Source organism: Cuculus canorus, chromosome 19, assembly GCF_017976375.1.
Source record: "Cuculus canorus isolate bCucCan1 chromosome 19, bCucCan1.pri, whole genome shotgun sequence".
NCBI classification, from domain to species: domain Eukaryota; kingdom Metazoa; phylum Chordata; class Aves; order Cuculiformes; family Cuculidae; genus Cuculus; species Cuculus canorus.
In genome coordinates, this window is record NC_071419.1 from 5,917,651 (window position 1) to 5,937,476 (window position 19,826).

A 19,826-nucleotide genomic window follows, 5' to 3' on the forward strand; every position below is an offset into this window, starting at 1 on the left:
ACGGCTCCTGCCAAGACAAGGTGCTGGCGGACGTAGGGCACCGCCCGGCTTCGGCGCGGGAGGTGACGTCATCTATCGCGCGACTCGGGGTCGGGGGATGGGGGGGGTTTGTAGCGACGTGGGCTGTGCCAGGCCAAAGTGCTGGCGGACGTGGGGCGGTGCCCGGCTTAGTCGCTGCGCTGTGACGTCACCGCCGTGCGACGCGCGGTTGTTGTTGTTGCCGGTGTGGAGGCCGCGGCGGAGGGCAGGGGCCATGCCGGCTAAGAAGTCGTTCCGGCGGCGGAGGGAGGACTCCGAGGAGGAAGAGGAGGACGAGCAGCTCGCTGAGGAGGTCAGGTGGGTCGGGAGGCGGCCCTGTGTCCTCCTCGGGGCCTGCGTGAGTGTAGCAGCGCGATCGTGTCGTACCGTCACGGATCCCTGTCTTGACGCATCCAGTCCAACCCCTCTGCCGTGGGCAGGGACACCTCCCGCTCGACCAGAGGGCTACAAACCCCATCCAACCTGGCCTTGAACACCTCCAGGGATGGCTCTGGGCAACCTGGGTCAGGGCCTCCCCAGCCTCACAGGAAAACGTTTCTCCCTCACTTCTCGTCTCGGTCTCCCCCGTTTCAGCTTCAAACCGTTCTCCCTCGTCCTATCCCTGTACTCCCCGATCAAGAGCTTCTCCCCAGCTTTCCTGGAGCCCCTTTCAGGACTGGAAGGCTGTCAAAGTAGACGCTAATATGTAGAATCATAGAATCACTAGATTGGAACAGACCTCCTGGATCATCAAGTCTCATCATTCCCATCTGCCACTAAACTATGTCCCCGAGCACCTCGTCTACCTGTCTTTTAAACGCCTCCAGGGATGGTGACTCCACCCCCTCCCTGGGCAGCCTCTGACAGTGCTCAGTGATCCTTTCTGTGAAAATTCTTTTCCTGATGTCCAGTCTGACCCTCCCCTGGCAGAGCTTGAGGCCATTCCCCCTTGTCCTGTCCCCTGTCACTTGGGAGAAGAGGCCAGCTCCCTCCTCTCCACAACCTCCTTTCAGGTAGTTGTAGAGAGCAATAAGGTCTCCCCTCAGCCTCCTCTTCTCAAGGCTAAACAACTGCAGTTCCCTCAGCTGCTCCTCTTAAGACTTGTTCTTCAGCCTCTTCCCCAGCTGAAGTTTATGCAGCTGGTAATACGCAGAAGTTTAGGGCAAAGCTGTGTTAACTGCAGAAAATTAAATTAATTAATTAAAACCGAAGCATCAAATACTAAGTCAAATGTTTTTCTTTTCAGGTTAAAACTTGAGGAAGCCAAAGAAGTCCAAAGCCTCAGGAAGCGACCCAATGGGGTGAGGTAAGGGGTGCAGCACCAAGGATGCAAAGTTGTGTTTTGTCTGATGGTGCGATGTAACAGTAAATTTCTGCGGTGTTGTTAGTAATATAGTTCCTTCTACTGAATTTTATTTACTTTCTTCCTCTGCTTGACCAGCGCTGTAGCTCTGCTTGTGGGAGAGAAGTTACAAGAAGAAGCAACGCTTGTGGTAAGTGCCAGGCACTTTCATCACCTCAGGACTAAAATATAATGATGTACAAACATCCCTGTGGTCCAGTGGGTCACTGCGGGAGCCCGGCCTGGTGTAGGACTGGTGTCACAGCAAAACGCTTCAGCGTCTTTATTCACATTTTAAAGACTAGTGTTAAACTGGAGGGAAAGCTCAGGGTTTCTCATTAGGTCTTGTTTTCCAGGATGACCCTTTTAAGATAAAATCTGGAGGAATGGTGGACATGAAGAAGCTGAAAGAAAGAGGCAAGGACAGGTGGGTGCATGTGAACTCTGAAGAGCCCTCCTTGGACTGGTATTTAATGACCATTAGTAATGAAGTAACCAGATCTTGTGTTGCTTTGAGGAGTTTAATGTAGTGCAGTTTGGCCAGTTACTCTCACCTGAACTTGTAAAATTAATTAAAATAAAACACAAACAGCCCCCAAATAGTAAACATTATGGTTTCTATTTAGGATTAATGAAGAAGAAGATCTAAACTTGGGAACATCTTTCTCAGCTGAAACCAACAGGCGGGATGAAGATGCTGACATGTAAGTTGTGCTGCATCGTGTCTGGGATGTTGAATTCTGGGTTGAGTGTCCTCTCACAATTTATTTCTCTCTGTCTTGGGTACTGAGTAGTCCCAGAACATTTTCCCAGTTCTCGCTGAGCTTTTTGCTTGCTCTTTCACTTTTTGGCTGCCAGTCTTGAGGTGGCTTTTTCATGGACAGAGATAGGAGGTGCCAGCCAGGTCACTTTGGCATTAAATACCAGTGGAAACCTTCCCTGCTAGTTGTGAAAGAGCTTGGAGGTTCATTTCTTGGAGAATTGCTTCTTGCAATTGACATTAGCTGAGTTGTTTTGGAGAGATTATTCATTCCTCTCTCCCAGCTGTGCCCAGCAGTGGTGGGACAGAGAGCAGAAAATAGAATTAAGTACAGTGTATCCCTGGTGTGCTGCGGTTTAGGATGAAGTACATTGAGACGGAGCTGAAGAAGAGAAAGGGGATCGTGGAGAATGAGGAGCAGAAGGTGAAGCTTAAGAATGCCGAGGACTCTCTGTATGAGCTGCCAGAGAACATCCGTGTCTCTTCTGCCAAGAAGACTGAGGAGATGTTGTCTAACCAGATGCTGAGCGGCATTCCTGAAGTGGACCTAGGAATTGAGTATGTAGTTCTCAGATCTGTTGGTGATGGCCTGAACTGCCAGGATGAGCAACTGTTGGTTGGCAGAGCAGGGTGGTGCAATTATAAAGCCCACATTTGGCTCTGTTATGGGATTGAGTCTTGTTCTGGGTTAGCGTGGTGTCTAGCACAATGTGTTCCACACAGGGATAGGGCTCCAGTGCAGCTCTATCCTATGACTTCTGGGAAAAGGGTCTTAATTTTTGTGCCCTGCACTGAAAGATGACACACTAAAGATGTGAGCTTCCCTTTTGATTTTTGAAACAAAGCATGTTTCCATAGCATTGCCCTCTCTTTCAAAAAAATACATCAAATACCATAGCATTGCTATTATCATGCCCCAAACCCATCCACTTAGCACTTCTAGGCTTATTACCCTTCCTAAATATGAATATTGTTTTATCTTTGTTTTTCTTCTAGCGCAAAAATAAAAAATATCATCTCAACTGAAGAGGCCAAGGCCAAGCTGCTGGCAGAGCAACAGAACAAAAAGAAAGACAGTGAAACTTCTTTTGTTCCCACAAACATGGCTGTTAACTATGTCCAGCACAACAGATGTAAGTCTTGCGTAGCTCTCTTGACCCAGGTGCGACCCTCTCCTCTGCTGAAGAAAAGCAGTCAGTTTTTCTGTTAGCTCAGAGTCTGATGCGGGAGAAATAAGTTCGTGTATCGGCTTGAGAAGCTGCTTCACTCCTTTTTCTGGGATGCTCCTGTAGACCCCATCTGGCTTGGTCTTTCTCTCCCATCCGTTAGCAAGGAGAGGGACGTATTATTCATGGCTTAACTTTCTACTCTTCAGCTCCCAGCTGACACTGCCTCATAAATTCCAAGACTTTTTCAGCATGTGCTGGAAATGCCTGCCTGGCCTGTGATTATAAATGATGGTTTATAATTGAGAGAATCCATTTTGTAGGCTGCCAAAGCAGACAGGTGGTCCCAGCAGACATAGACCTTCCTAGACAGGAGGTGGGAATTAATTTCCGGGAGAGCCTCTCATACTGCAGCCATCTGGAGGAAAGGCAGCCTTCTGCTGTGTCTAACTATGCTTACAGGGATGGTTTGGAGTCAGATTTGTTTGTTCTGAAGGAAATTATGAGTCTTTGGGCCTCTTCTGATGAAATAATGCTACTGAAATTTGCTGTATTGTGTGTAACGATTATCTGTAGAAACCGATTACAGGAATGCTTGTTCCGAGGTTCTCTTTTTCCTCCTAAAGATCAGTTGTAATCAACGCCACAGAAATATGTCCATGTGAATAACACTGCTCCAGGTAATGCTCCTTATCTGATGTTTTCCCTCTTTCAGTTTATCACGAGGAGCTCAACGCACCAGTGCGAAGGAACAAGGAAGAGCCAAAGCCCCGACCACTGAGAGTGGGGGATACAGAGAGGCCAGAACCGGAGCGTGAGTTCCTAATCTGAAATGCTATAAGGAAAAACACTGAAACTCCTACGGGGTCTTGCATAGAGATGTGATCCAGCTCTTCCTACCTCCTCTTCCTTGGGAGCCCAGAGGTGGTGGGAGGCGGGAGCAATCTGGGTCTGTGAGAGGCTGTTGCACTTGCTGTAGACCCTGCTCAGTCACACATGAAACTCTCTGGGTGGAGAAGGGCTTCAGAGATGTCCCAGGGTGGAGTAGCAATGGTCACAACTGAAACAGCTGACTGACAAGGGTTTGAGGAGAGCTGGAATAACAAGGGGTGCAAGGCTGGGGGGTACTGGCAGCTCACGCAATAACCTTTTGCACAGCAAGAGGCTGCATGACGGAAGTGCAGGAGTTAAGGAAACCGGGTGTTAACTGTCTCCTGTGAAAGGACAGGGAAATAGTATTTCCTTCTCTTCCTTTTGAAGGGTCTCCGCCAAATCGCAAACGTCCACTCAATGAAAAAGCAACAGATGATTATCACTATGAGAAATTCAAGAAGATGAACAGGCGATACTGATGGATATGGACTGAAGTCTCTGCAGTTGTTCGTGTTCTCCAGTAATGGGATTTTGTGTCAGTGACCTGAAGTGGAGTTGGGGAGAGTCACTACCCTCATGTTGCTGGTGTTACCTCCAAAGCTTCTCTTGTGATCCTGTAGTGAATCAGTTTGCCGTGACCGGTAAAATCTTGTACATAACTTATTTTCAGTTATAAAATTTATTTTATAAGAACATGAGCTTTCATGGTTGGCATTTTTTAGTGACAGGACAAACTTGCTTCTACAGATTCTTTCACCCTCTTGAAAAAAATGGAAAAAGAGATCCTTTAAAAGCAGCAGTGCTGTTTGCCTTGTGACTACAAAGGGAAGGTTTAAAGTCTGTTTGCTTGAATGTAATTCGTAAGAGATTTCTTATTTCTTCCCAAGGGCCATTGCTGTGTAGCGTGTCTCCAGTGCTGCTGTTCCTCAGTCCAGCTTGGAAGTGTTCTGGGAGGAACCGCTGTGCCTGGAGCTGCCTTGCTGAGTCTATCATCAGGGCAAGAAATGACAGATGTGCAGCACTGGGGATTTTATATCATGTGCTGTGTGGTTTTGCATCTTTTTTTCCCACCTTGTAGGCTTATTTCTGTAGCAGTTCACTGCATTTTATTTTAGCTGAGAAGGAGAAGAAAATTGGATCAGGCTGTAACAGTTGAACTGGAGGAAAATCTGATTTTCATCTCCAGGGACAGGGTCCGTGTGGGAGCTGGTGAAGAAGCCAGAGGCCCCACAGCCGGTGTTGGCCACGTCTTCCCGGAAGGTGGGATGTGTAGGAACTTGAAGCCAAGATTTGGAACTTGAAAATAATAAAAAGTGTTTTTAACTGATGGTAAAACACATTTTTGTCGGTTAGAGTTGTGGTCAACTGCTTAACGTCCAAGTGAAAACTGGTGATTAGTGGTCCATCCCTGGAGGTGTTCAAGGCCAGGCTGGATGGGGCTTTGAACATCCTGACCCAGTGGAAGGTGTGGCAGGGCGTGGAACTGAATGGGCTTTAAGATCCTTTCCAACCCAACTTATTCCATGATTCTCAGTGATTTTAACAGTTTCCTGCTGCTGGTACCAATGGCCAGGACATCCCGTGGCTGTGCTGGTGTCTGTGTCCCCTTGCTCTGGAGTGGAGACTCCAGTGAGGGGTGGGATAGTCCAGGATTTACTTTTTCCCTTCCAGAAAAGGGGAAAAACCTCTGGGCCAGGTAACTGTGCACGGGTTTGCCTCTGGGTCTGAATCATAGAATATTATTGTGGAGGAGTTTGGATGGGAATGGACCTTAAAGATAACCAGTTCCACCCACCCTGCCATGGGTGGAGACACCATGAATAGTTCAGGAACTGCAAGACTCTTTCAGCACTTTTAAGTTACTGGTACTGGAAATGCTGGCAAATAAAACTCTAAGACTCGTTTTAGAGAGCAAACGCCCTTTTTCAGGCCTGGGTGATGTGAGGGAGTGATCCCCATCGATGCTGTGCAGTGAGATGAGCTGGGACAGGATCTATTTCCCACTGCCATGCAAATGGATACATTTCCCCAGAAAACTTATGCATATTCTATTGCTTCCAAGGACCTATTTTAATTTTGTTGTGAACCTCACAACTGTCAAATCTCTTGTTAATTTGGAGCTTTGGCTCCAGCTCTGCCTGACCTTGCCTTTGGACTGGGGAAAGGCTGCAAAGAGAGGGGGATTCCAGCAGTCACCTCTGTTCAGCACAGATCACACCGAGCACGAAGCGTTATCATTGCCAAAGGATGAGCAGTGTCGGGAAAAACAGAATTAAAACTTGCTGTCAGAGGGACATTCTCTCTTAACTTTCAAAGCCCACAATGACTTTGATGAAACTTGACTCGGCTTTAGCTCAAACCTAAAATATTCCCCTTTCTGTCATAGCGACAGCTTCTTGTCGCTATTAAACCTCTGCAGAAGGGTTTAAAGAAATCCAAACGCTTCTACATCTCAGTAAGATCCCAAGCTAACAATTCGCCTCGCTCTGTGTTCATTTCTCCCTGCACAGCTCCTGGGGTGGCGTCGCCCCCCTCGCTCACAGCCAGGGCCCTGGCTGCTCAGTGAGGCACACGGGGCCGCCATTGAGCCAACATTGCTGCCCCTGCCCACACTTAAGATGGCGGCCCCGCCTCTACCCACACCCAACATGGCTGCCCCGCCTCTGCCAGCACCCAAGGTTACTCTCTGCCCACACTCAACATGGTGCCTCTCCGCCTCTGCCCACACCCAATATGGTGGAGCCGGAAGCGGCGGGACAGGAAGCGGCGCGGCGGGGTAGCGGGGCCGGGCGGGCGATGAAGGCGCTGCGGGCGGCGCTGGCGCTGGCGCTGCTGCCGCTGCTGGGCCCGGCCGGTGCCGTGGAGCCTATCAGCCTGGGGCTGGCCATCGCGGGCGCCGCCGCCTCGGCCCTTACCGGCATCATCTCCTACCCGCGGCTCTACTGCTACTTCAAGGAGTGCTGCCTCCAGAGCCACGGACAGCGCGCCGCCGCCGGTGCGGGACCGGGGCCGGGATGGGCTCCGAGCCCCCTCCCTTGATTCCCCCCGCCTTGATGGCCCTATTGAGGCCCCTGCCCGTGAGCTGCCTCCCCTTGGGGCTGCTCCCCTGGGGCACCTCCCTGTGCGCCTTGCTCGGGGGCTCTCCCCATGGGGACTACCCCGTGAGGCCTCTCCCCTGGGGCCCTTGTCCGTGGGGTCCCTCCCTGTGGGGTCCTGTGCCTGTGGGGCTCTCTCTCTGAGCCTCTCCCCGTGGGCCTTGCTTGTGGCCACCTGCCTGTGGGACTCCTTCCCCATGGTGCCTCCTTCCCCGCGGAGGCCCCTCCCTATGGGGCCAGCGTGGGCCCCTTCCCTGTGAGACCCTCCCCTTGGGGCCCGCATGGGCCCCTTCCCCATGGGGGTCCCTCCCCCTAGGGCCTGTGTGGGCACCTTCCCCATGGGACCCTCCGCATTTATCCTGAACTGGCCGCAGCTCCATCCTGATGCTGGCAGCCTTCACATCCAGGTGGGATTCAAGGCAGAAGCCAGCAGGACCCCACGGCCATCTCCCTGCTCCCATTGACAGTGTGTTCTCTCCCTCCAGTTCTACAGGAGAATTTGGACCAGAGACTGTTCGGCCAGCATCTGGTGAACAAGGTGGTTGTGAAGGCCGTGAAGGGCTTCTTGAACAACAGCAACTCCAAAAAGCCTCTTGCCCTTTCCTTGCATGGGTGGACCGGAACAGGCAAAAATTTTGTCAGTAGGATCATTGCCGAAAGCATTTATAAAAGGGGTTTGCAGAGTAAATATGTCCATCAGTTTGTGGCAACTTTACACTTCCCTCACGCTCACAGCATCAATGTTTACAAGGTAAGAGCGTGCCGGGGAACCGGTGGCTGTGGGGGCACAGCTTGGCTGCACTGCTGGTTTATAAATGTTACAGCACGATCGGTACTAGAAGCCTCAGTGGTATTTTATGCAGTAAATTGTAGCCTGTGCTAGTTTTGGAATCTTCACTGGGTAAATCCTAACATCCATCCAGACTGGTTTTTCTGTGACTGTAAAGTTTTTGTGCGTGTTTTGAGCCTCTCTTTAGGGAAGAATGATATGATTAATTTTGGTTAGCTTACGCTTTCCTTAAGGATGGGACTGAAAGATAAGCATGATTCAGCAGGCTTCCCTGCTTAGGTGATAAACTGTCGATTCAGCACGAACTCTTTCAGCATCTTTTATTTCTATGTCGCTCAGGACCAGTTGCAGTCGTGGATTCGGGGAAATGTGAGCATCTGTCCCAGATCTCTCTTCATCTTTGATGAAATGGATAAAATGCATGCAGGACTCATCGACTCCATCAAGCCATTCCTGGACTACTACGAGTTTCTGGATGGGGTGTCTTACCGACAAGCCATCTTCATATTCCTCAGGTAAGAAGTGACTTCTTAAGTTTGCTGTTATGTATGTTCAATGCCTTTTAAAGGTACCTCCAGCTACAATCTTTGTCTTCTCTTTCCTTAGCAATGCAGGAGCTGAAAAGATAACAGAAGTGGCACTGGATTTCTGGAGAAGCGGGAGGAGAAGGGAAGATATACTGCTCACGGATATGCAGAATGCTTTGTCTGTGTCAGTCTTCAATAACAAGAATAGTGAGTAAACCTGTGATTGCTTTTGAGGTGGTAAACGTTCCGCAAAAGGGATGGGCTGCGTTTAGCTGTGTTTTGACAGCTATGGTTTCTACTTGATGTGGCCTCCAGTTTTTGGCTAGCGAGGAGCTGTGATGCAGTTTTGGGGCCTGCAGACAGCTCGTGAGATGAAATGAAGGTTCTGTGTGCACTGTGGCTACCGTTTTGTTTGCTGTCTGTTTGATCGCACTTGTTGGGGGAAGTCTGCACTATGTGTTTATTTACGTACCGATGAGCTACCAGGAAAGCAAACAGAAATCCTGACGGTAGGGCTAGATACTGCAGCAGCTGAAAAATTTTTGACCAATAAAATGTTTTGTAATGGAGAAGCCATTTCCTTGGCCCCCAGGGCGCTTACCCTGTCTTGTTCGGTCTGTTAAAAGCCTTCAGGCAGTTATTTAGGAGCTGTTTATGGGGAACAAGCTGACATGCCGGCCCTGCTGTGAGCAGTCCAGTGCTTCTAGGCTTCCTTACACAGAACTTCTGGTGAAAAGGATTTTTAACACCATTATGGTCCAAAATTAGCATTGGAAGAAAACTTCTTGCTGGTTTTTAAAAGGTTAGGTGCAATCCCTTAGAAAAGGAGCAGGACAAGCTGTTGTGGGAGAGCTGATAAGACATAGAAAATCTGTTCTTCTTTGGAGGAGAGAGCGGAAGCTGTGAGACTAACACTTGAGGAACAAGGGCTAAATGCACTCAGTCAAAACTCATTCCTTGAGCTCCAGGGGACTACGTGTCTCTCCAAAATTTCCTGCACAAAGTACCATGAGAAAGAACTTTTATTTGGACTTGGAATCATAGAATCGTTTGGTTGGAAAAGACCTTTGAGATCATCGAGTCCAACAGTACCTGTCCACTACTAAACCACATCCATAAGCACCTCATCTGCCTGTCTTTTAAACGCCTGCAGGGATGGGGGCTCAACCACATTCCTGGGCAGCCTCTGCCAGTGCTTGAGAACCGTTTCAGCGAAGAAATGTTTCTTGATATCCAATCTGAACCTCCCTTGGTGCATCTTGAGGCCATTTCCTTTTGTCCTAAAAACTTGTTTATCCATTATAGGGCCCTAAAACCACAAGTGATCTCTCACAGGTGTGCAGCAGAGAGCTATGATACGCATCTTGCTCCCATTCTACCTGCAGTAGTATTTAACTACAGAAGTTAAACAAACCCTTTCTCTTTCCCTTTGCAGGTGGATTCTGGCACAGCACCTTGATTGACAAAAATCTCATCGACTACTTCGTGCCCTTCCTGCCTCTGGAATACAAACATGTGAAAATGTGCGTCAGGGTTGAGATTGAATCACGTGGCTATGTTGTGGATGAAGACATTTTAACCAGAATAGCCGACGAAATGACCTACTTCCCTAGAGAAGAGAGAATTTATTCAGATAAAGGATGTAAAACTGTGGATGCAAAGCTGGATTATTACTATGACTTCTAATGCTTTATTGCTACAACCTGCAAAGAAGCAAATTTAATTTAATTCCAAAGTGGAGAACCCAGGACATTTCAATTTTAAGCACTTTTTAAAGGAAGAAACGTTGTTTTTTAGCTGGTGTGTAAATAAGTGGCAGTGCCTCTGCATTTTTATTCTGTCACTGGTTACAGCTCCCCAGCATTTCGGCCTTGTGCTGCCAAGGTAAGAAAGAACTGCATTGCGAATGCAGGGGTCTGTGTCTGCAGTGCCGAAGATTCCTCGCAGATCGTGTGTGGATCATCAGAACCGTTTGGCAGACTGTTGGCATGTGTAGAAGGACTGAGACTATGACCTCATTTTAATTGGATGTTGGTTTGATGTGGGTGGTCTCTAGATAATGAGAATTTTAATCAAAGTTCCTATGTCTGTGAAAGCCTCCATGGGGCTGAATATTCCTGTAACTCCATTAAAAGTAGGATATGTGTCTTTTCCCCGTTAACAGCTTGGTTCCAGTAAAGATAAGGAAGGGATTCTGTGATTAATCCAGAGTCTTCTCTCCAACATTGTGACGAACCGTTGTCTTTCTCAAAACAGTGGTATGAATTGGCCTCGTATGTGTCAAACCAGGAATATTAAATTCTCTGGTGGGAATGGTGTTCAAAGGGCAGACTTAATATTGCAAGGAAATGAGTTTAAATTCTTGAATACCACTTTGGTGTAGTTGGTTCCTATTTTTAGTATTTTTTTTACATAGAAAGTTGCCCTTGATGTGCTCTCCCAGGTGTGATCTCAGGAAGGAGATATTGTGCTGACTGGTGAGTCAGCTTCATGGAAAGAGTATGACTCAGTAGGAAACACATACAGGTTAAGTTTTAAACCAAGGAAATGGAAATAGGTTTTTGCTCTCCCTCTACATGTGGAATCCGGGGACCAGAATGCAGGGTTTCTCCTTTTGCCTGTTCTCACAATGCCGTGTGCCTTCGAGGCAGGAGTGAAGACAGAGCCAATGGCATTTGAGGAAAAACTGTGAAATGTGTCAATTGAAGTTCCTGCAAGGAGTGTGAGACTTGTTTCTCCATGTGGGCACTGCAGAGGCTTTTTTTCACTCCAGTTTCTGTGAAAAATAAACTGTTCTCATGAGAAACGTATTTCTCAGCTACCTTCTGGTATTCTTTGCACACTGCATTTCGGGCTAGAGTGTGCAGCTCTCTGTGTACACAGTATGTCCCTTCCTGAGTTCAAAGGGAATAGATAATGGGGAGGAGCTGCAACTCTGCTACCTGGTGAAAGGGAAGCAAACGAGATTTAGAGTGGAAACTGTGCTTCTAGATCGTCAGTACTAATTATCCTCTCATGGCTTTTGTAGAGGCAGACTTTCTAGATGTGTATGTGCTGAACAGTATCATAAAGATGAATTTGTCTTCCAGAGCCTAGTTAAAAGCCTGCTTCTCCTCTCCTCTCACTGTGGTACCACTGCCTGAACACCCTGCAGGCTCTGACTGAAGCCACCCACGTTTTCAGTGGGAGCATCTTGAAGTTTTTTCTGCAAGAGAGGGGGGAAAAAAGGGTCAGTAAGAATTCAAGGGTCCCGTTCTGCTCTGAAGTTGTGTAATATGCCAATTATTAGCCCTAGTATTTGTCAGTAAATAAGTGTTTTGAACTCGGGTATTTATCTATTTCTTTGACCTCCTGACTATAGCAAATGAATGGCTAATGGAAAAATCAGATGTAAAACTGATAAACTCTTGCTACTGTCTGATACCTTCTCATCAAAAGAAGCCATTCACCCAAGCAGTACTGGGGCTTCTCCAGCATTCACTACACTCTCACTTCTGCTTTATGTGCTGTTGCAGCATCAATATTAGCATTTGACATGCATTGGTAGCGAGTATTTAATGATATCATAGCCCTAGATGGCTCAGAATGGATGAGAGCTTTCTCTAGAGGGTGCAGAAATTATGCTCACAGGATGGAGACTGCCTCCGTTTAATCTCTCCTGTCTTGAAAACGGCAGACCTGTCTGGGTAAAGGAAACGTATGCCTGAAATCACTTCCAGCTTTGATCCTGTCATTACCCTCCCCTTTAGGCTGCACGGTTTCAAAGCTCAGATCCTCACTCCGCCTTTCTTGCTGCAACTGGTTAACTGGCCATTAGTAACAGGCCACTGGGAACTTAAAATACAGCGATGTAGTAAGTGCTGCTTTAGACAGAGACAGTCTGGCCCTTCACCCGCCTGATGTCCGGGGCCAAACAGCCAAGCTGTCGTGTGTGCAGTGCTGTGCAGGCATAGTGCAAAGTCCTGAGGAACAAGGCAGCTTACGCTTCTTGTATATGCTCAGTAATGAGTTTCCTTGTGCATCGTTACAGCGCAACACATGGTCCACAACAGTGTGAACAATGGACTCTTCAGTGAGGTGCGGGTTCCTGCCAACAGCTGTACCTTGCTTGAATCAGGCTGTTATTTACACACTGGCTTTTTTTTTCTAGGCTGGAGAGGCTGCAGATGCTCTGGGCCACAGAGACAGGATGAAAGCCTTTGCCAGCTAGAGGAGAGGTGAAGAGTTGCCTCAAATGACAGCTTTCCAGGCACAACACAGAGAGGAAGAATAGGTAAATAAGCTACCCAAGGCTTATTTGTCCTGCGCTGCCCGGTAGCATGGTAGGAGATACCCTTTAATAGCTACGAAGCAGAGCAGGTAGACACTCTTAAGACTTTTTCATAGGTGTTTGTTTCTACTGAGCTGTATTTTAACAGCTGAATACCTTACTCTGCTATTGGATGACTCAACATGCTTTAATATCAACAGGCTATTTAATCTGCTTACACAGAAAAGTGCATAAGCTAGTACCTTTCTAGGGCTGAAAATGATTAAACAGAGAGAAAACAGTGACCTAAGATTTATTCCAACTGCAGTACAGTGGTAATACGTAGTGTCTTGAAACTGCACAAGTATTTTGTATTCAGAGTAAATGAAACTGGATGCAGTATTTACACCTATGAATAAGATGGTTTATGGGTAAAACATTGTACATGAAAAGCAACAGTCCAATGTCCCAAGGTTAATGGCTCGCCTGCATTTGGCTCTGGCGATTGCATCAGTGTGAACGGTTTGCCAAACTCCAGGCGGGGCTCTGAAAGGCAGTTGACACTTCACATGAACGCCAAGCTCACTGTCGTGATTTGAAGTAACATAATGGTGTTGAGACTTAGAGGGTTTGCATCTCATCTTAAAGTAAGTAGGGGAGTAGATGCTGCAGCCCAAGGACAACCCAATCCTTCATACCCGTTTAAAAACACACTACAATCAACCAAGTGAGAGGCACTTCTGTCTTGCACTGCAATACTTGATCCCCAAGTGATGGATGATGAAAGAGTTAAAGCTTGCAAGAGTTTTAAACCCCAGCCTTACCAACTGGGTGAAGGTTAAAAAAGTGAATCTTTCCCAGCTCCCTGACTCCTTGCTCACCCTTCCACACAGATATTCTTCAATGTTAAAAGCTACTATAAAACATACTTATTTAGCGAGGTATGGGATTGTTGTTGATGGCTCTCCTATTTCCAATACTCCCTTCTCTTTGGCTTTCGAGGAAGAGCTTTGTGTTGCTGTTCTTTATGCTTCAGTATAGAAGTACACTATTAAAAATAACTTCTGCTGTGAAAATGTCTTCCAAGCAAGGTAAGAGTAGTGTTGCCCACTCCTGCGCTATTGGGTGCAGCTGGAGGGACTGCTACAGATCTTGGAGCCTTCAGGCACAGGGCCCTGTGTGCAGACAAACCTGAAAGCTGCAACAGTCAAATCCTCATGAGACTTTTGCAATTAAGAACAGGAAACTGGCCCAGGGTGTTGTAACAGTCAGATGACTCAGACAGGTCCTGCTGCTTCGGCAAACACCCTGGAGTAACCACACAAACTCGCTTACCCCTTTAAAAGAATATAAACTTTCTTTGACAATTTCTTTGTCATCAAAACAGCAGAGGGACAAGCAATTACTTCCCTCCACCCCCTTCTCTACTATAGAGTAACGGATTTTGCTGAGCTAAACATACTGCAACACATAAAGGTATTCACCCTTGCAGACACTTATCACGGTCCTGAACACACCACACATCCCTTCATTTCACCAGCCCACGAACAAGACTGTGTACAAGGAGGGGAATACGACTGCCTGGAAGAATTCCTGTGTTCTCCTTTGCTCTAGTCTAGTTTTTGTGGAAAAAAGAATCGAATACTTCATAATCGCAGCACTTGGAACAATCAAACAGGAGAGGCTGTATCCTGTGCTATAGATGTGTCACGCTCAGAAATTCTGTGTAGGCTAAAAAAAATAAAGGGGGCAACGTGTGGATACCAGCCAGTTCAGAGAGGAACGGTGGGATATTAAGATTAAAATAAAAGAAGTTTAAAAGCCCACACAGCTCACTCTGGTATTTTCACCAAACTCCCCGCAACAGTAAAAAAGCTAAAGTGCAAATGAACAGATTTCCAAAAGCTCTGGAAGTGCTTTGGAGACCTGAAGGATAATCAGTACTTGGCTTTTGTATATCTCATTGCAATGTCTTCGTGAATATCCAGCTTGGCCTGGACAGTCTTGCAGCCTTTATCAGAGTAGATTTTCTGTTCCTTTGGGAAGAACGTCATCTCATCAGCCACCGCTTGAACCACCTTTTCATTCACAGCGTAGCCACGGGCTATCATTTCAGCCCTGACACACATCTTCACGTGCTTGTATTCCAGGGGCAGGAAGGGGACAAAGTAGTCAATGAGGTTCTTCTCGATGAGGCTACTGTGCCACAATCCACCTGGAGGAGTTGGAGGACAGGAAAAAGCAGGGAAGTGTCAAGGGATGAACCTCATGTTATGAAGTAAAAGGAATCCCATTTTCAGGGGGAAGAGACTTACTGTTCTTGTTATTGAAAACTCCTACAGATAGTATGGGTTCCAGGTCTTTCAGCTGAATCTCCTCCCTCTGCTTTCCCCTTGTCCAGAAGTCAAAAGCCGCTTTATTAATTAAGTCACCACCTGCATTGCTGTTCACAAAAGAAGAATGTAGAGCAGTGAATACAGACAGAACTGAACAAGAATTTCTTTCATAGCCATTTACATTTTTTGATGTGAAACACATCACCAAAACAGAAACCCATAGGCTATAACTTTGGGGAAAGTCTCCAGTTCTTTACATAACCATCAGCGTGTGGTGGGTTGACCCTGGCCAGCAGCCAAGCACCTACTCAGCATGTTTCCTCCCTCCCACCTCAGCAGGACGGAAGAAGAAAAGAGGAAGAATAAAAGTGAGAAGACTTGTGGGTCAAGATAAAAACAGCTTAATAGGTAATTGAAAGAGGAGAGGAAAAGAAAACCTAAGGAAAGCTAAGGGGGAAAACATTCACCCATCCCTAATCGGACCAACACCCAGGCAGTCTCTGAAGAACCATCATCTTGGAAGCTGAAACCCCTTCTTTCTCTACCCCAGTTTTTATTGCTGAGCATGATGTTACATGGTATTCAATATTCCCCTGGCCATCATCAACGCAGATTTATCTCAGTATCTTGAAATGACTGAAATAGGTGCTACAGACCTGAGGAAGATGAAGATGGCTTTCCTGTAGGACACCCCATCAACCTCTTCGTAATAGTCTAGGAAAGGCTTGATGGCATCTATGAGACCTAGATGCATTTTGTCCATCTCATCAAAAATGAAGACAGACTGGGGACAGGCACTGACGTTGCCCCGAATCCAGTTCTGCAGTTGTTCCTGGAACAAGAGGTTGAAAAACACTGAAAAACAAGGTCTTTTGGGGATATACTGCAACATGCTTGTTTAATGTCAGCAACCCACAGACTCCTGGGTTGTACTTTCTCCTGAAGAGAGGACCACAAACTGTGATTGACCCCTTTAACATGTGACACTGAAGTTAAATGTAAATTCTTCTGCTCACAGAAAGACTTTCTCATTCCTTCTGCTTAGTGTATGGATAAGGCCCAAAACCCAAGCTGAGATGGGCAGTCTTGGAGAAGAGAAAGCTTCTTTCCATTTGTTTAAAAAGAAGAATCAGTGTTTCCTCTTCCGTACAGAAACCACATCTATCAGAACATCAGTTCTGGGTACCTTCAAACATTAAAACATGAAGATCAGAATTCTGCAATCAATGAAGTCACTTGAAAAATCTCTCATGCAGGCTACACCTCATCACACACGGTACGTGGTGGGTTGACCCAGCCAGCAGCCAAGCACCCCAGCAGGACACGGGAGAAAGGACAAAGAATAAAAGCAAGAAAATGAATGGGTCAGGATAAAGATGGTTTGATATGTGATGGAAAGAGGTAAAAAACAAAGGGAATCACTTACCTTGCTGACACTGCAGACCAACACCCAGCCAGTGCTAGAGCAGTGGCCACCTTGAAAGCCAAACCCTCTTTTTTTCTTCTTTTACTGCAGTTTTTATGTCTCAGCATGCCAGTATGGAATATCCCTTTGGCTGTCAGCTGTGCCAGCTGTGTTCCCTCCCAGGCTCCTGCCCACCCCAGCCTGCTCGCTATGTGTGAGTGGAAAAGGCTTTAAGACTGTGTGAGCTCTGCTCCGTAACAGGCAAAACATGCGTGTGTGTTAGCAACACTGTTCCAGCCCCAAATGTGAAACACTGCAGAGGCTGCTTTGGAGAAAGTCACCTCCATCCCAGCCAACCCGCACACACAGCTTTAGTGACCGGCTTCTTTCCTAGTAGGAAGTACTGCAGAACTCAGGAGACAGCATTGGGCAGGGACCACCTAAGGAAATCACTCTCACTTTGCTGCCTTTCTCTTTCACTGCTGGAATGCATCTCCCCCTCCATCTCTCCTCAGCAGAAACGCTGGAAATACCCAGTGGTACACGTCCACATGTCAGGCATCCACGGAGCACAGACAGCCAAATCCCCATCCTAGAGGATTTAGGGACTTGGGGTAACTGGATTATCACCTCACCTGGTAGAGCTGGAGTTGGTTGTGGTGTGGGAAGTGCAGGGTGGCCAGGAAGAGGTGGACAAACTTGCTGCGCAAGCCGGCGGAGTGGATTTGCTCTGCCAGGATCTGGCTAAGGAAGTTCTTGCCGGTGCCAGCCCAGCCGTGGAGCGAGAGCGTCAGTGGCTTCTTGGGGCTGGGGTTGTTCTGGAAACCCATCACTGCCTTGAGTACCACATCCTTGGCCAAGTGTTGTCCAAAGAGCTTCGTGTCCAACTGCGCCTTCAGTGCTGCGGGGACAGGGAGACCTCAGCATCGCATGGCCACCAACAGGGGCCAGTCACTGGCCACGCACTAGGCAAGCCTGGCATGGCCACCAAAGAATGCTGGTCACTAGCTATGCACCAGGCAAGCTTAGCATGGCCACTGATGAGTGTCAGTCACCAGCAAAGCACTAGGCAGGCTAGGTATGGCCACCAACGGGGGGCCATTATTTGCCACATGCCAGCTGAGCTCAGCATGGCCACCCATGGGTGCTGGCCACTGGCCACACACAGGGCAAGCTCAGCATGGCCATCCACGGGTGCTGGCCACTAGCCACACATAGGGCGAGCTCCGCATGGCCATCCATGGGTGCTGGCCACTAGCCACACATAGGGCGAGCTCCGCATGGCTATCCACGGGTGCTGGCCACTAGCCACACATAGGGCGAGCTCCGCATGGCTATCCACGGGTGCTGGCCACGAGCCACACACAGGGCGAGCTCCGCATGGCCACCCAGGGGTGCCGGTCACCGGCCTCGCTCGCGCCGCGGCCGCCCCGCCAGTGAGCGGTTTCGGGCCGCGCCCCCCGTACCGGTGGCGTTGAGGCGGTGCCGGGTGGTGGGGCAGCACTCCACGTATCGGCAGTAGAAGCGGGGGTGGGACAGGTAGCCGGTGAGCGCCGAGGCGACGCCGATGGCCAGGCCCACGCTGATCGGCTCCAGCGCCGCCAGCCCCGGCAACAGCAGCCACAGCACCAACGCCGCCCGCCGCATGGCGCCTCCCGCGCCGCCCCGCTTCCGCCCGTGCGGGCGCCGCCGCCGCCATCTTTGTGAAGGGCAAAGATGGAGACCGCTGCCTTGCTGATGATGTCAGCGGGAGGGGGCGTTCGGGCATCAGCAGCCCTCGCTCCCCTCATAGCATCGCTGGGTTGGGAAGGAGTTCGTAGGTCATCGAGTCCAACCATTCCTATCTGACACTAAACCATAGAATCATGGAATCGTTTGGGTTGGAAGGGACCTCAAAGCCCCTCCAGTTCCAAACCCTGCCATGGGCAGGGACACCTCCCACTGGATCAGGGTGCCCAAGGCCCATCCAGCCTGGCCTTGAACACCTCCAGGGATGGCTCTGGGCAACCTGGGTCAGGGCCTCCCCAGCCTCACAGGAAAACGTTTCTCCCTCACTTCTCGTCTCGGTCTCCCCCGTTTCAGCTTCAAACCGTTCTCCCTCGTCCTATCCCTGTACTCCCCGATCAAGAGCTTCTCCCCAGCTTTCCTGGAGCCCCTTTCAGGACTGGAAGGCTGTCAAAGTAGACGCTAATATGTAGAATCATAGAATCACTAGATTGGAACAGACCCCCTGGATCATCAAGTCTCATCTTTCCCACCTGCCACTAAACTATGTCCCCGAGCACCTCGGCTACCCGTCTTTTAAACGCCTCCAGGGATGGTGACTCCACTCCCTCCCTGGGCAGCCTCTGCCAGTGCCTAATGATCCTTTCTGTGAAAATTCTTTTCCTGATGTCGTCTGACCCTCCCCTGGTGCAGCTTGAGGCCATTCCCCCTTGTCCTGTCCCCTGTCACTTGAGAGAAGAGCCCAGCTCCCTCCTCTCCACAACCTCCTTTCAGGCAGTTGTAGAGAGCAATAAGGTCTCCCCTCAGCCTCCTCTTCTCAAGGCTAAACAACCCCAGTTCCCTCAGCTGCTCCTCTTAAGACTTGTTCTTCAGCCTCTTCACCAGCTTCATTGCTCTCCTCTGGGCACTCCAGAGCCTCAACATCCTTCTTGGAGCGAGGGGCCCAGAACTGAACACAGGATTTGAGGTGCAGTCTCACCAGTGCCGAGTACAGGGGCCATGTGGATGGGCTGCTGAACCAGGACACTGCCAGACAACCTGCAACTCAGACTCCTCCCTTGTGCTTGGTCATTCCACACCAGTAAAGCAGGAATGGTGATGCTGAACTTCTGCATGGTTTCTGTGAGATACAGGGTGAAGCAGATGGATACTGTTAGTGAGAATTACTGTTAGTAATAAATACTGTTAGTATTTATTAATGGATGTTATTTCAATTTGCCTCCAGAATTTTCCCGCTTCTGCCAACATAAACCAAGGTACCAGCAAGAAAAATGCTCCAGTACTGTCATGAGAAGCAGGGTGTCCCACCTGTGGGATGAGCACTATTAGGTTAGTTCAGCCTTTGCCTTTCTCGAGTCACTGTGGGCCATACCTCCTATATTTCCTCAACCACCCCAAAGAAGGATGGCATTAAAAAGAAAGCCCTCACCACTCTGGGAGGGACCATCAGCTGGTCTCACTGTTACTGCCTTGCCTGAAAAATTCAGCATGTCCTTCCTGTTGCAACACTTCAGGAGACTGCACATGAGCCAGGAGTGAG

At 48.6% G+C, this 19,826-nt stretch overlaps 3 protein-coding genes across 3 annotated transcripts; 2 read left to right on the plus strand and 1 right to left on the minus strand.

Moving 5' to 3' along the window:
* The first annotated feature begins 181 nt into the window (after positions 1 to 181).
* On the plus strand, positions 182 to 5,697 carry C19H9orf78 (chromosome 19 C9orf78 homolog). Its single transcript, XM_054084101.1, has 9 exons — positions 182 to 336; positions 1,265 to 1,324; positions 1,460 to 1,511; positions 1,717 to 1,787; positions 1,987 to 2,064; positions 2,481 to 2,678; positions 3,117 to 3,253; positions 4,002 to 4,100; positions 4,547 to 5,697. The coding sequence occupies exons 1-9, from the start codon at positions 254 to 256 to the stop codon at positions 4,636 to 4,638; spliced, it is 870 nt and encodes a 289-aa protein (XP_053940076.1). The 5' UTR covers positions 182 to 253; the 3' UTR covers positions 4,639 to 5,697.
* Positions 5,698 to 6,907: 1,210 nt separating this feature from the next.
* Positions 6,908 to 11,381, plus strand: LOC104066914 (torsin-1A). Its single transcript, XM_054084431.1, has 5 exons — positions 6,908 to 7,154; positions 7,740 to 8,005; positions 8,384 to 8,559; positions 8,651 to 8,778; positions 10,007 to 11,381. Exons 1-5 carry the CDS (start codon positions 6,956 to 6,958, stop codon positions 10,255 to 10,257), a joined length of 1,020 nt encoding a protein of 339 aa, XP_053940406.1. The 5' UTR covers positions 6,908 to 6,955; the 3' UTR covers positions 10,258 to 11,381.
* Positions 11,382 to 11,521: 140 nt separating this feature from the next.
* Positions 11,522 to 18,224, minus strand: LOC104066912 (torsin-1B). The gene is made up of 5 exons (XM_054084430.1): positions 18,028 to 18,224; positions 17,197 to 17,462; positions 15,813 to 15,988; positions 15,136 to 15,263; positions 11,522 to 15,035 (listed from the first exon to the last, which is right to left on the minus strand). The coding sequence occupies exons 1-5, from the start codon at positions 18,206 to 18,208 to the stop codon at positions 14,758 to 14,760; spliced, it is 1,029 nt and encodes a 342-aa protein (XP_053940405.1). The 5' UTR covers positions 18,209 to 18,224; the 3' UTR covers positions 11,522 to 14,757.
* Positions 18,225 to 19,826: the final 1,602 nt, after the last annotated feature.

What these genes read in the sequence shown, in the direction of transcription:
- LOC104066914 (XM_054084431.1), top strand. Translation starts at nt 6,956, where the DNA reads ATGAAGGCGCTGCGGGCGGCGCTGGCGCTGGCGCTGCTGCCGCTGCTG. An exon ending in ACAGCATCAATGTTTACAAG is followed by an intron (nt 8,006 to 8,383) that starts GTAAGAGCGTGC and finishes TATGTCGCTCAG; the next exon opens with GACCAGTTGCAGTCGTGGAT. An exon ending in GCCATCTTCATATTCCTCAG is followed by an intron (nt 8,560 to 8,650) that starts GTAAGAAGTGAC and finishes CTCTTTCCTTAG; the next exon opens with CAATGCAGGAGCTGAAAAGA.
- LOC104066912 (XM_054084430.1), bottom strand. Translation starts at nt 18,208, where the DNA reads ATGCGGCGGGCGGCGTTGGTGCTGTGGCTGCTGTTGCCGGGGCTGGCG. An exon ending in GCACCGCCTCAACGCCACCG is followed by an intron (nt 17,463 to 18,027) that starts GTACGGGGGGCG and finishes CTGTCCCCGCAG; the next exon opens with CACTGAAGGCGCAGTTGGAC. An exon ending in GCCATCTTCATCTTCCTCAG is followed by an intron (nt 15,264 to 15,812) that starts GTCTGTAGCACC and finishes TTTTGTGAACAG; the next exon opens with CAATGCAGGTGGTGACTTAA.
- C19H9orf78 (XM_054084101.1), top strand. Translation starts at nt 254, where the DNA reads ATGCCGGCTAAGAAGTCGTTCCGGCGGCGGAGGGAGGACTCCGAGGAG. An exon ending in AAGAAGAAGCAACGCTTGTG is followed by an intron (nt 1,512 to 1,716) that starts GTAAGTGCCAGG and finishes CTTGTTTTCCAG; the next exon opens with GATGACCCTTTTAAGATAAA. An exon ending in GAAGTGGACCTAGGAATTGA is followed by an intron (nt 2,679 to 3,116) that starts GTATGTAGTTCT and finishes TTTTTCTTCTAG; the next exon opens with CGCAAAAATAAAAAATATCA.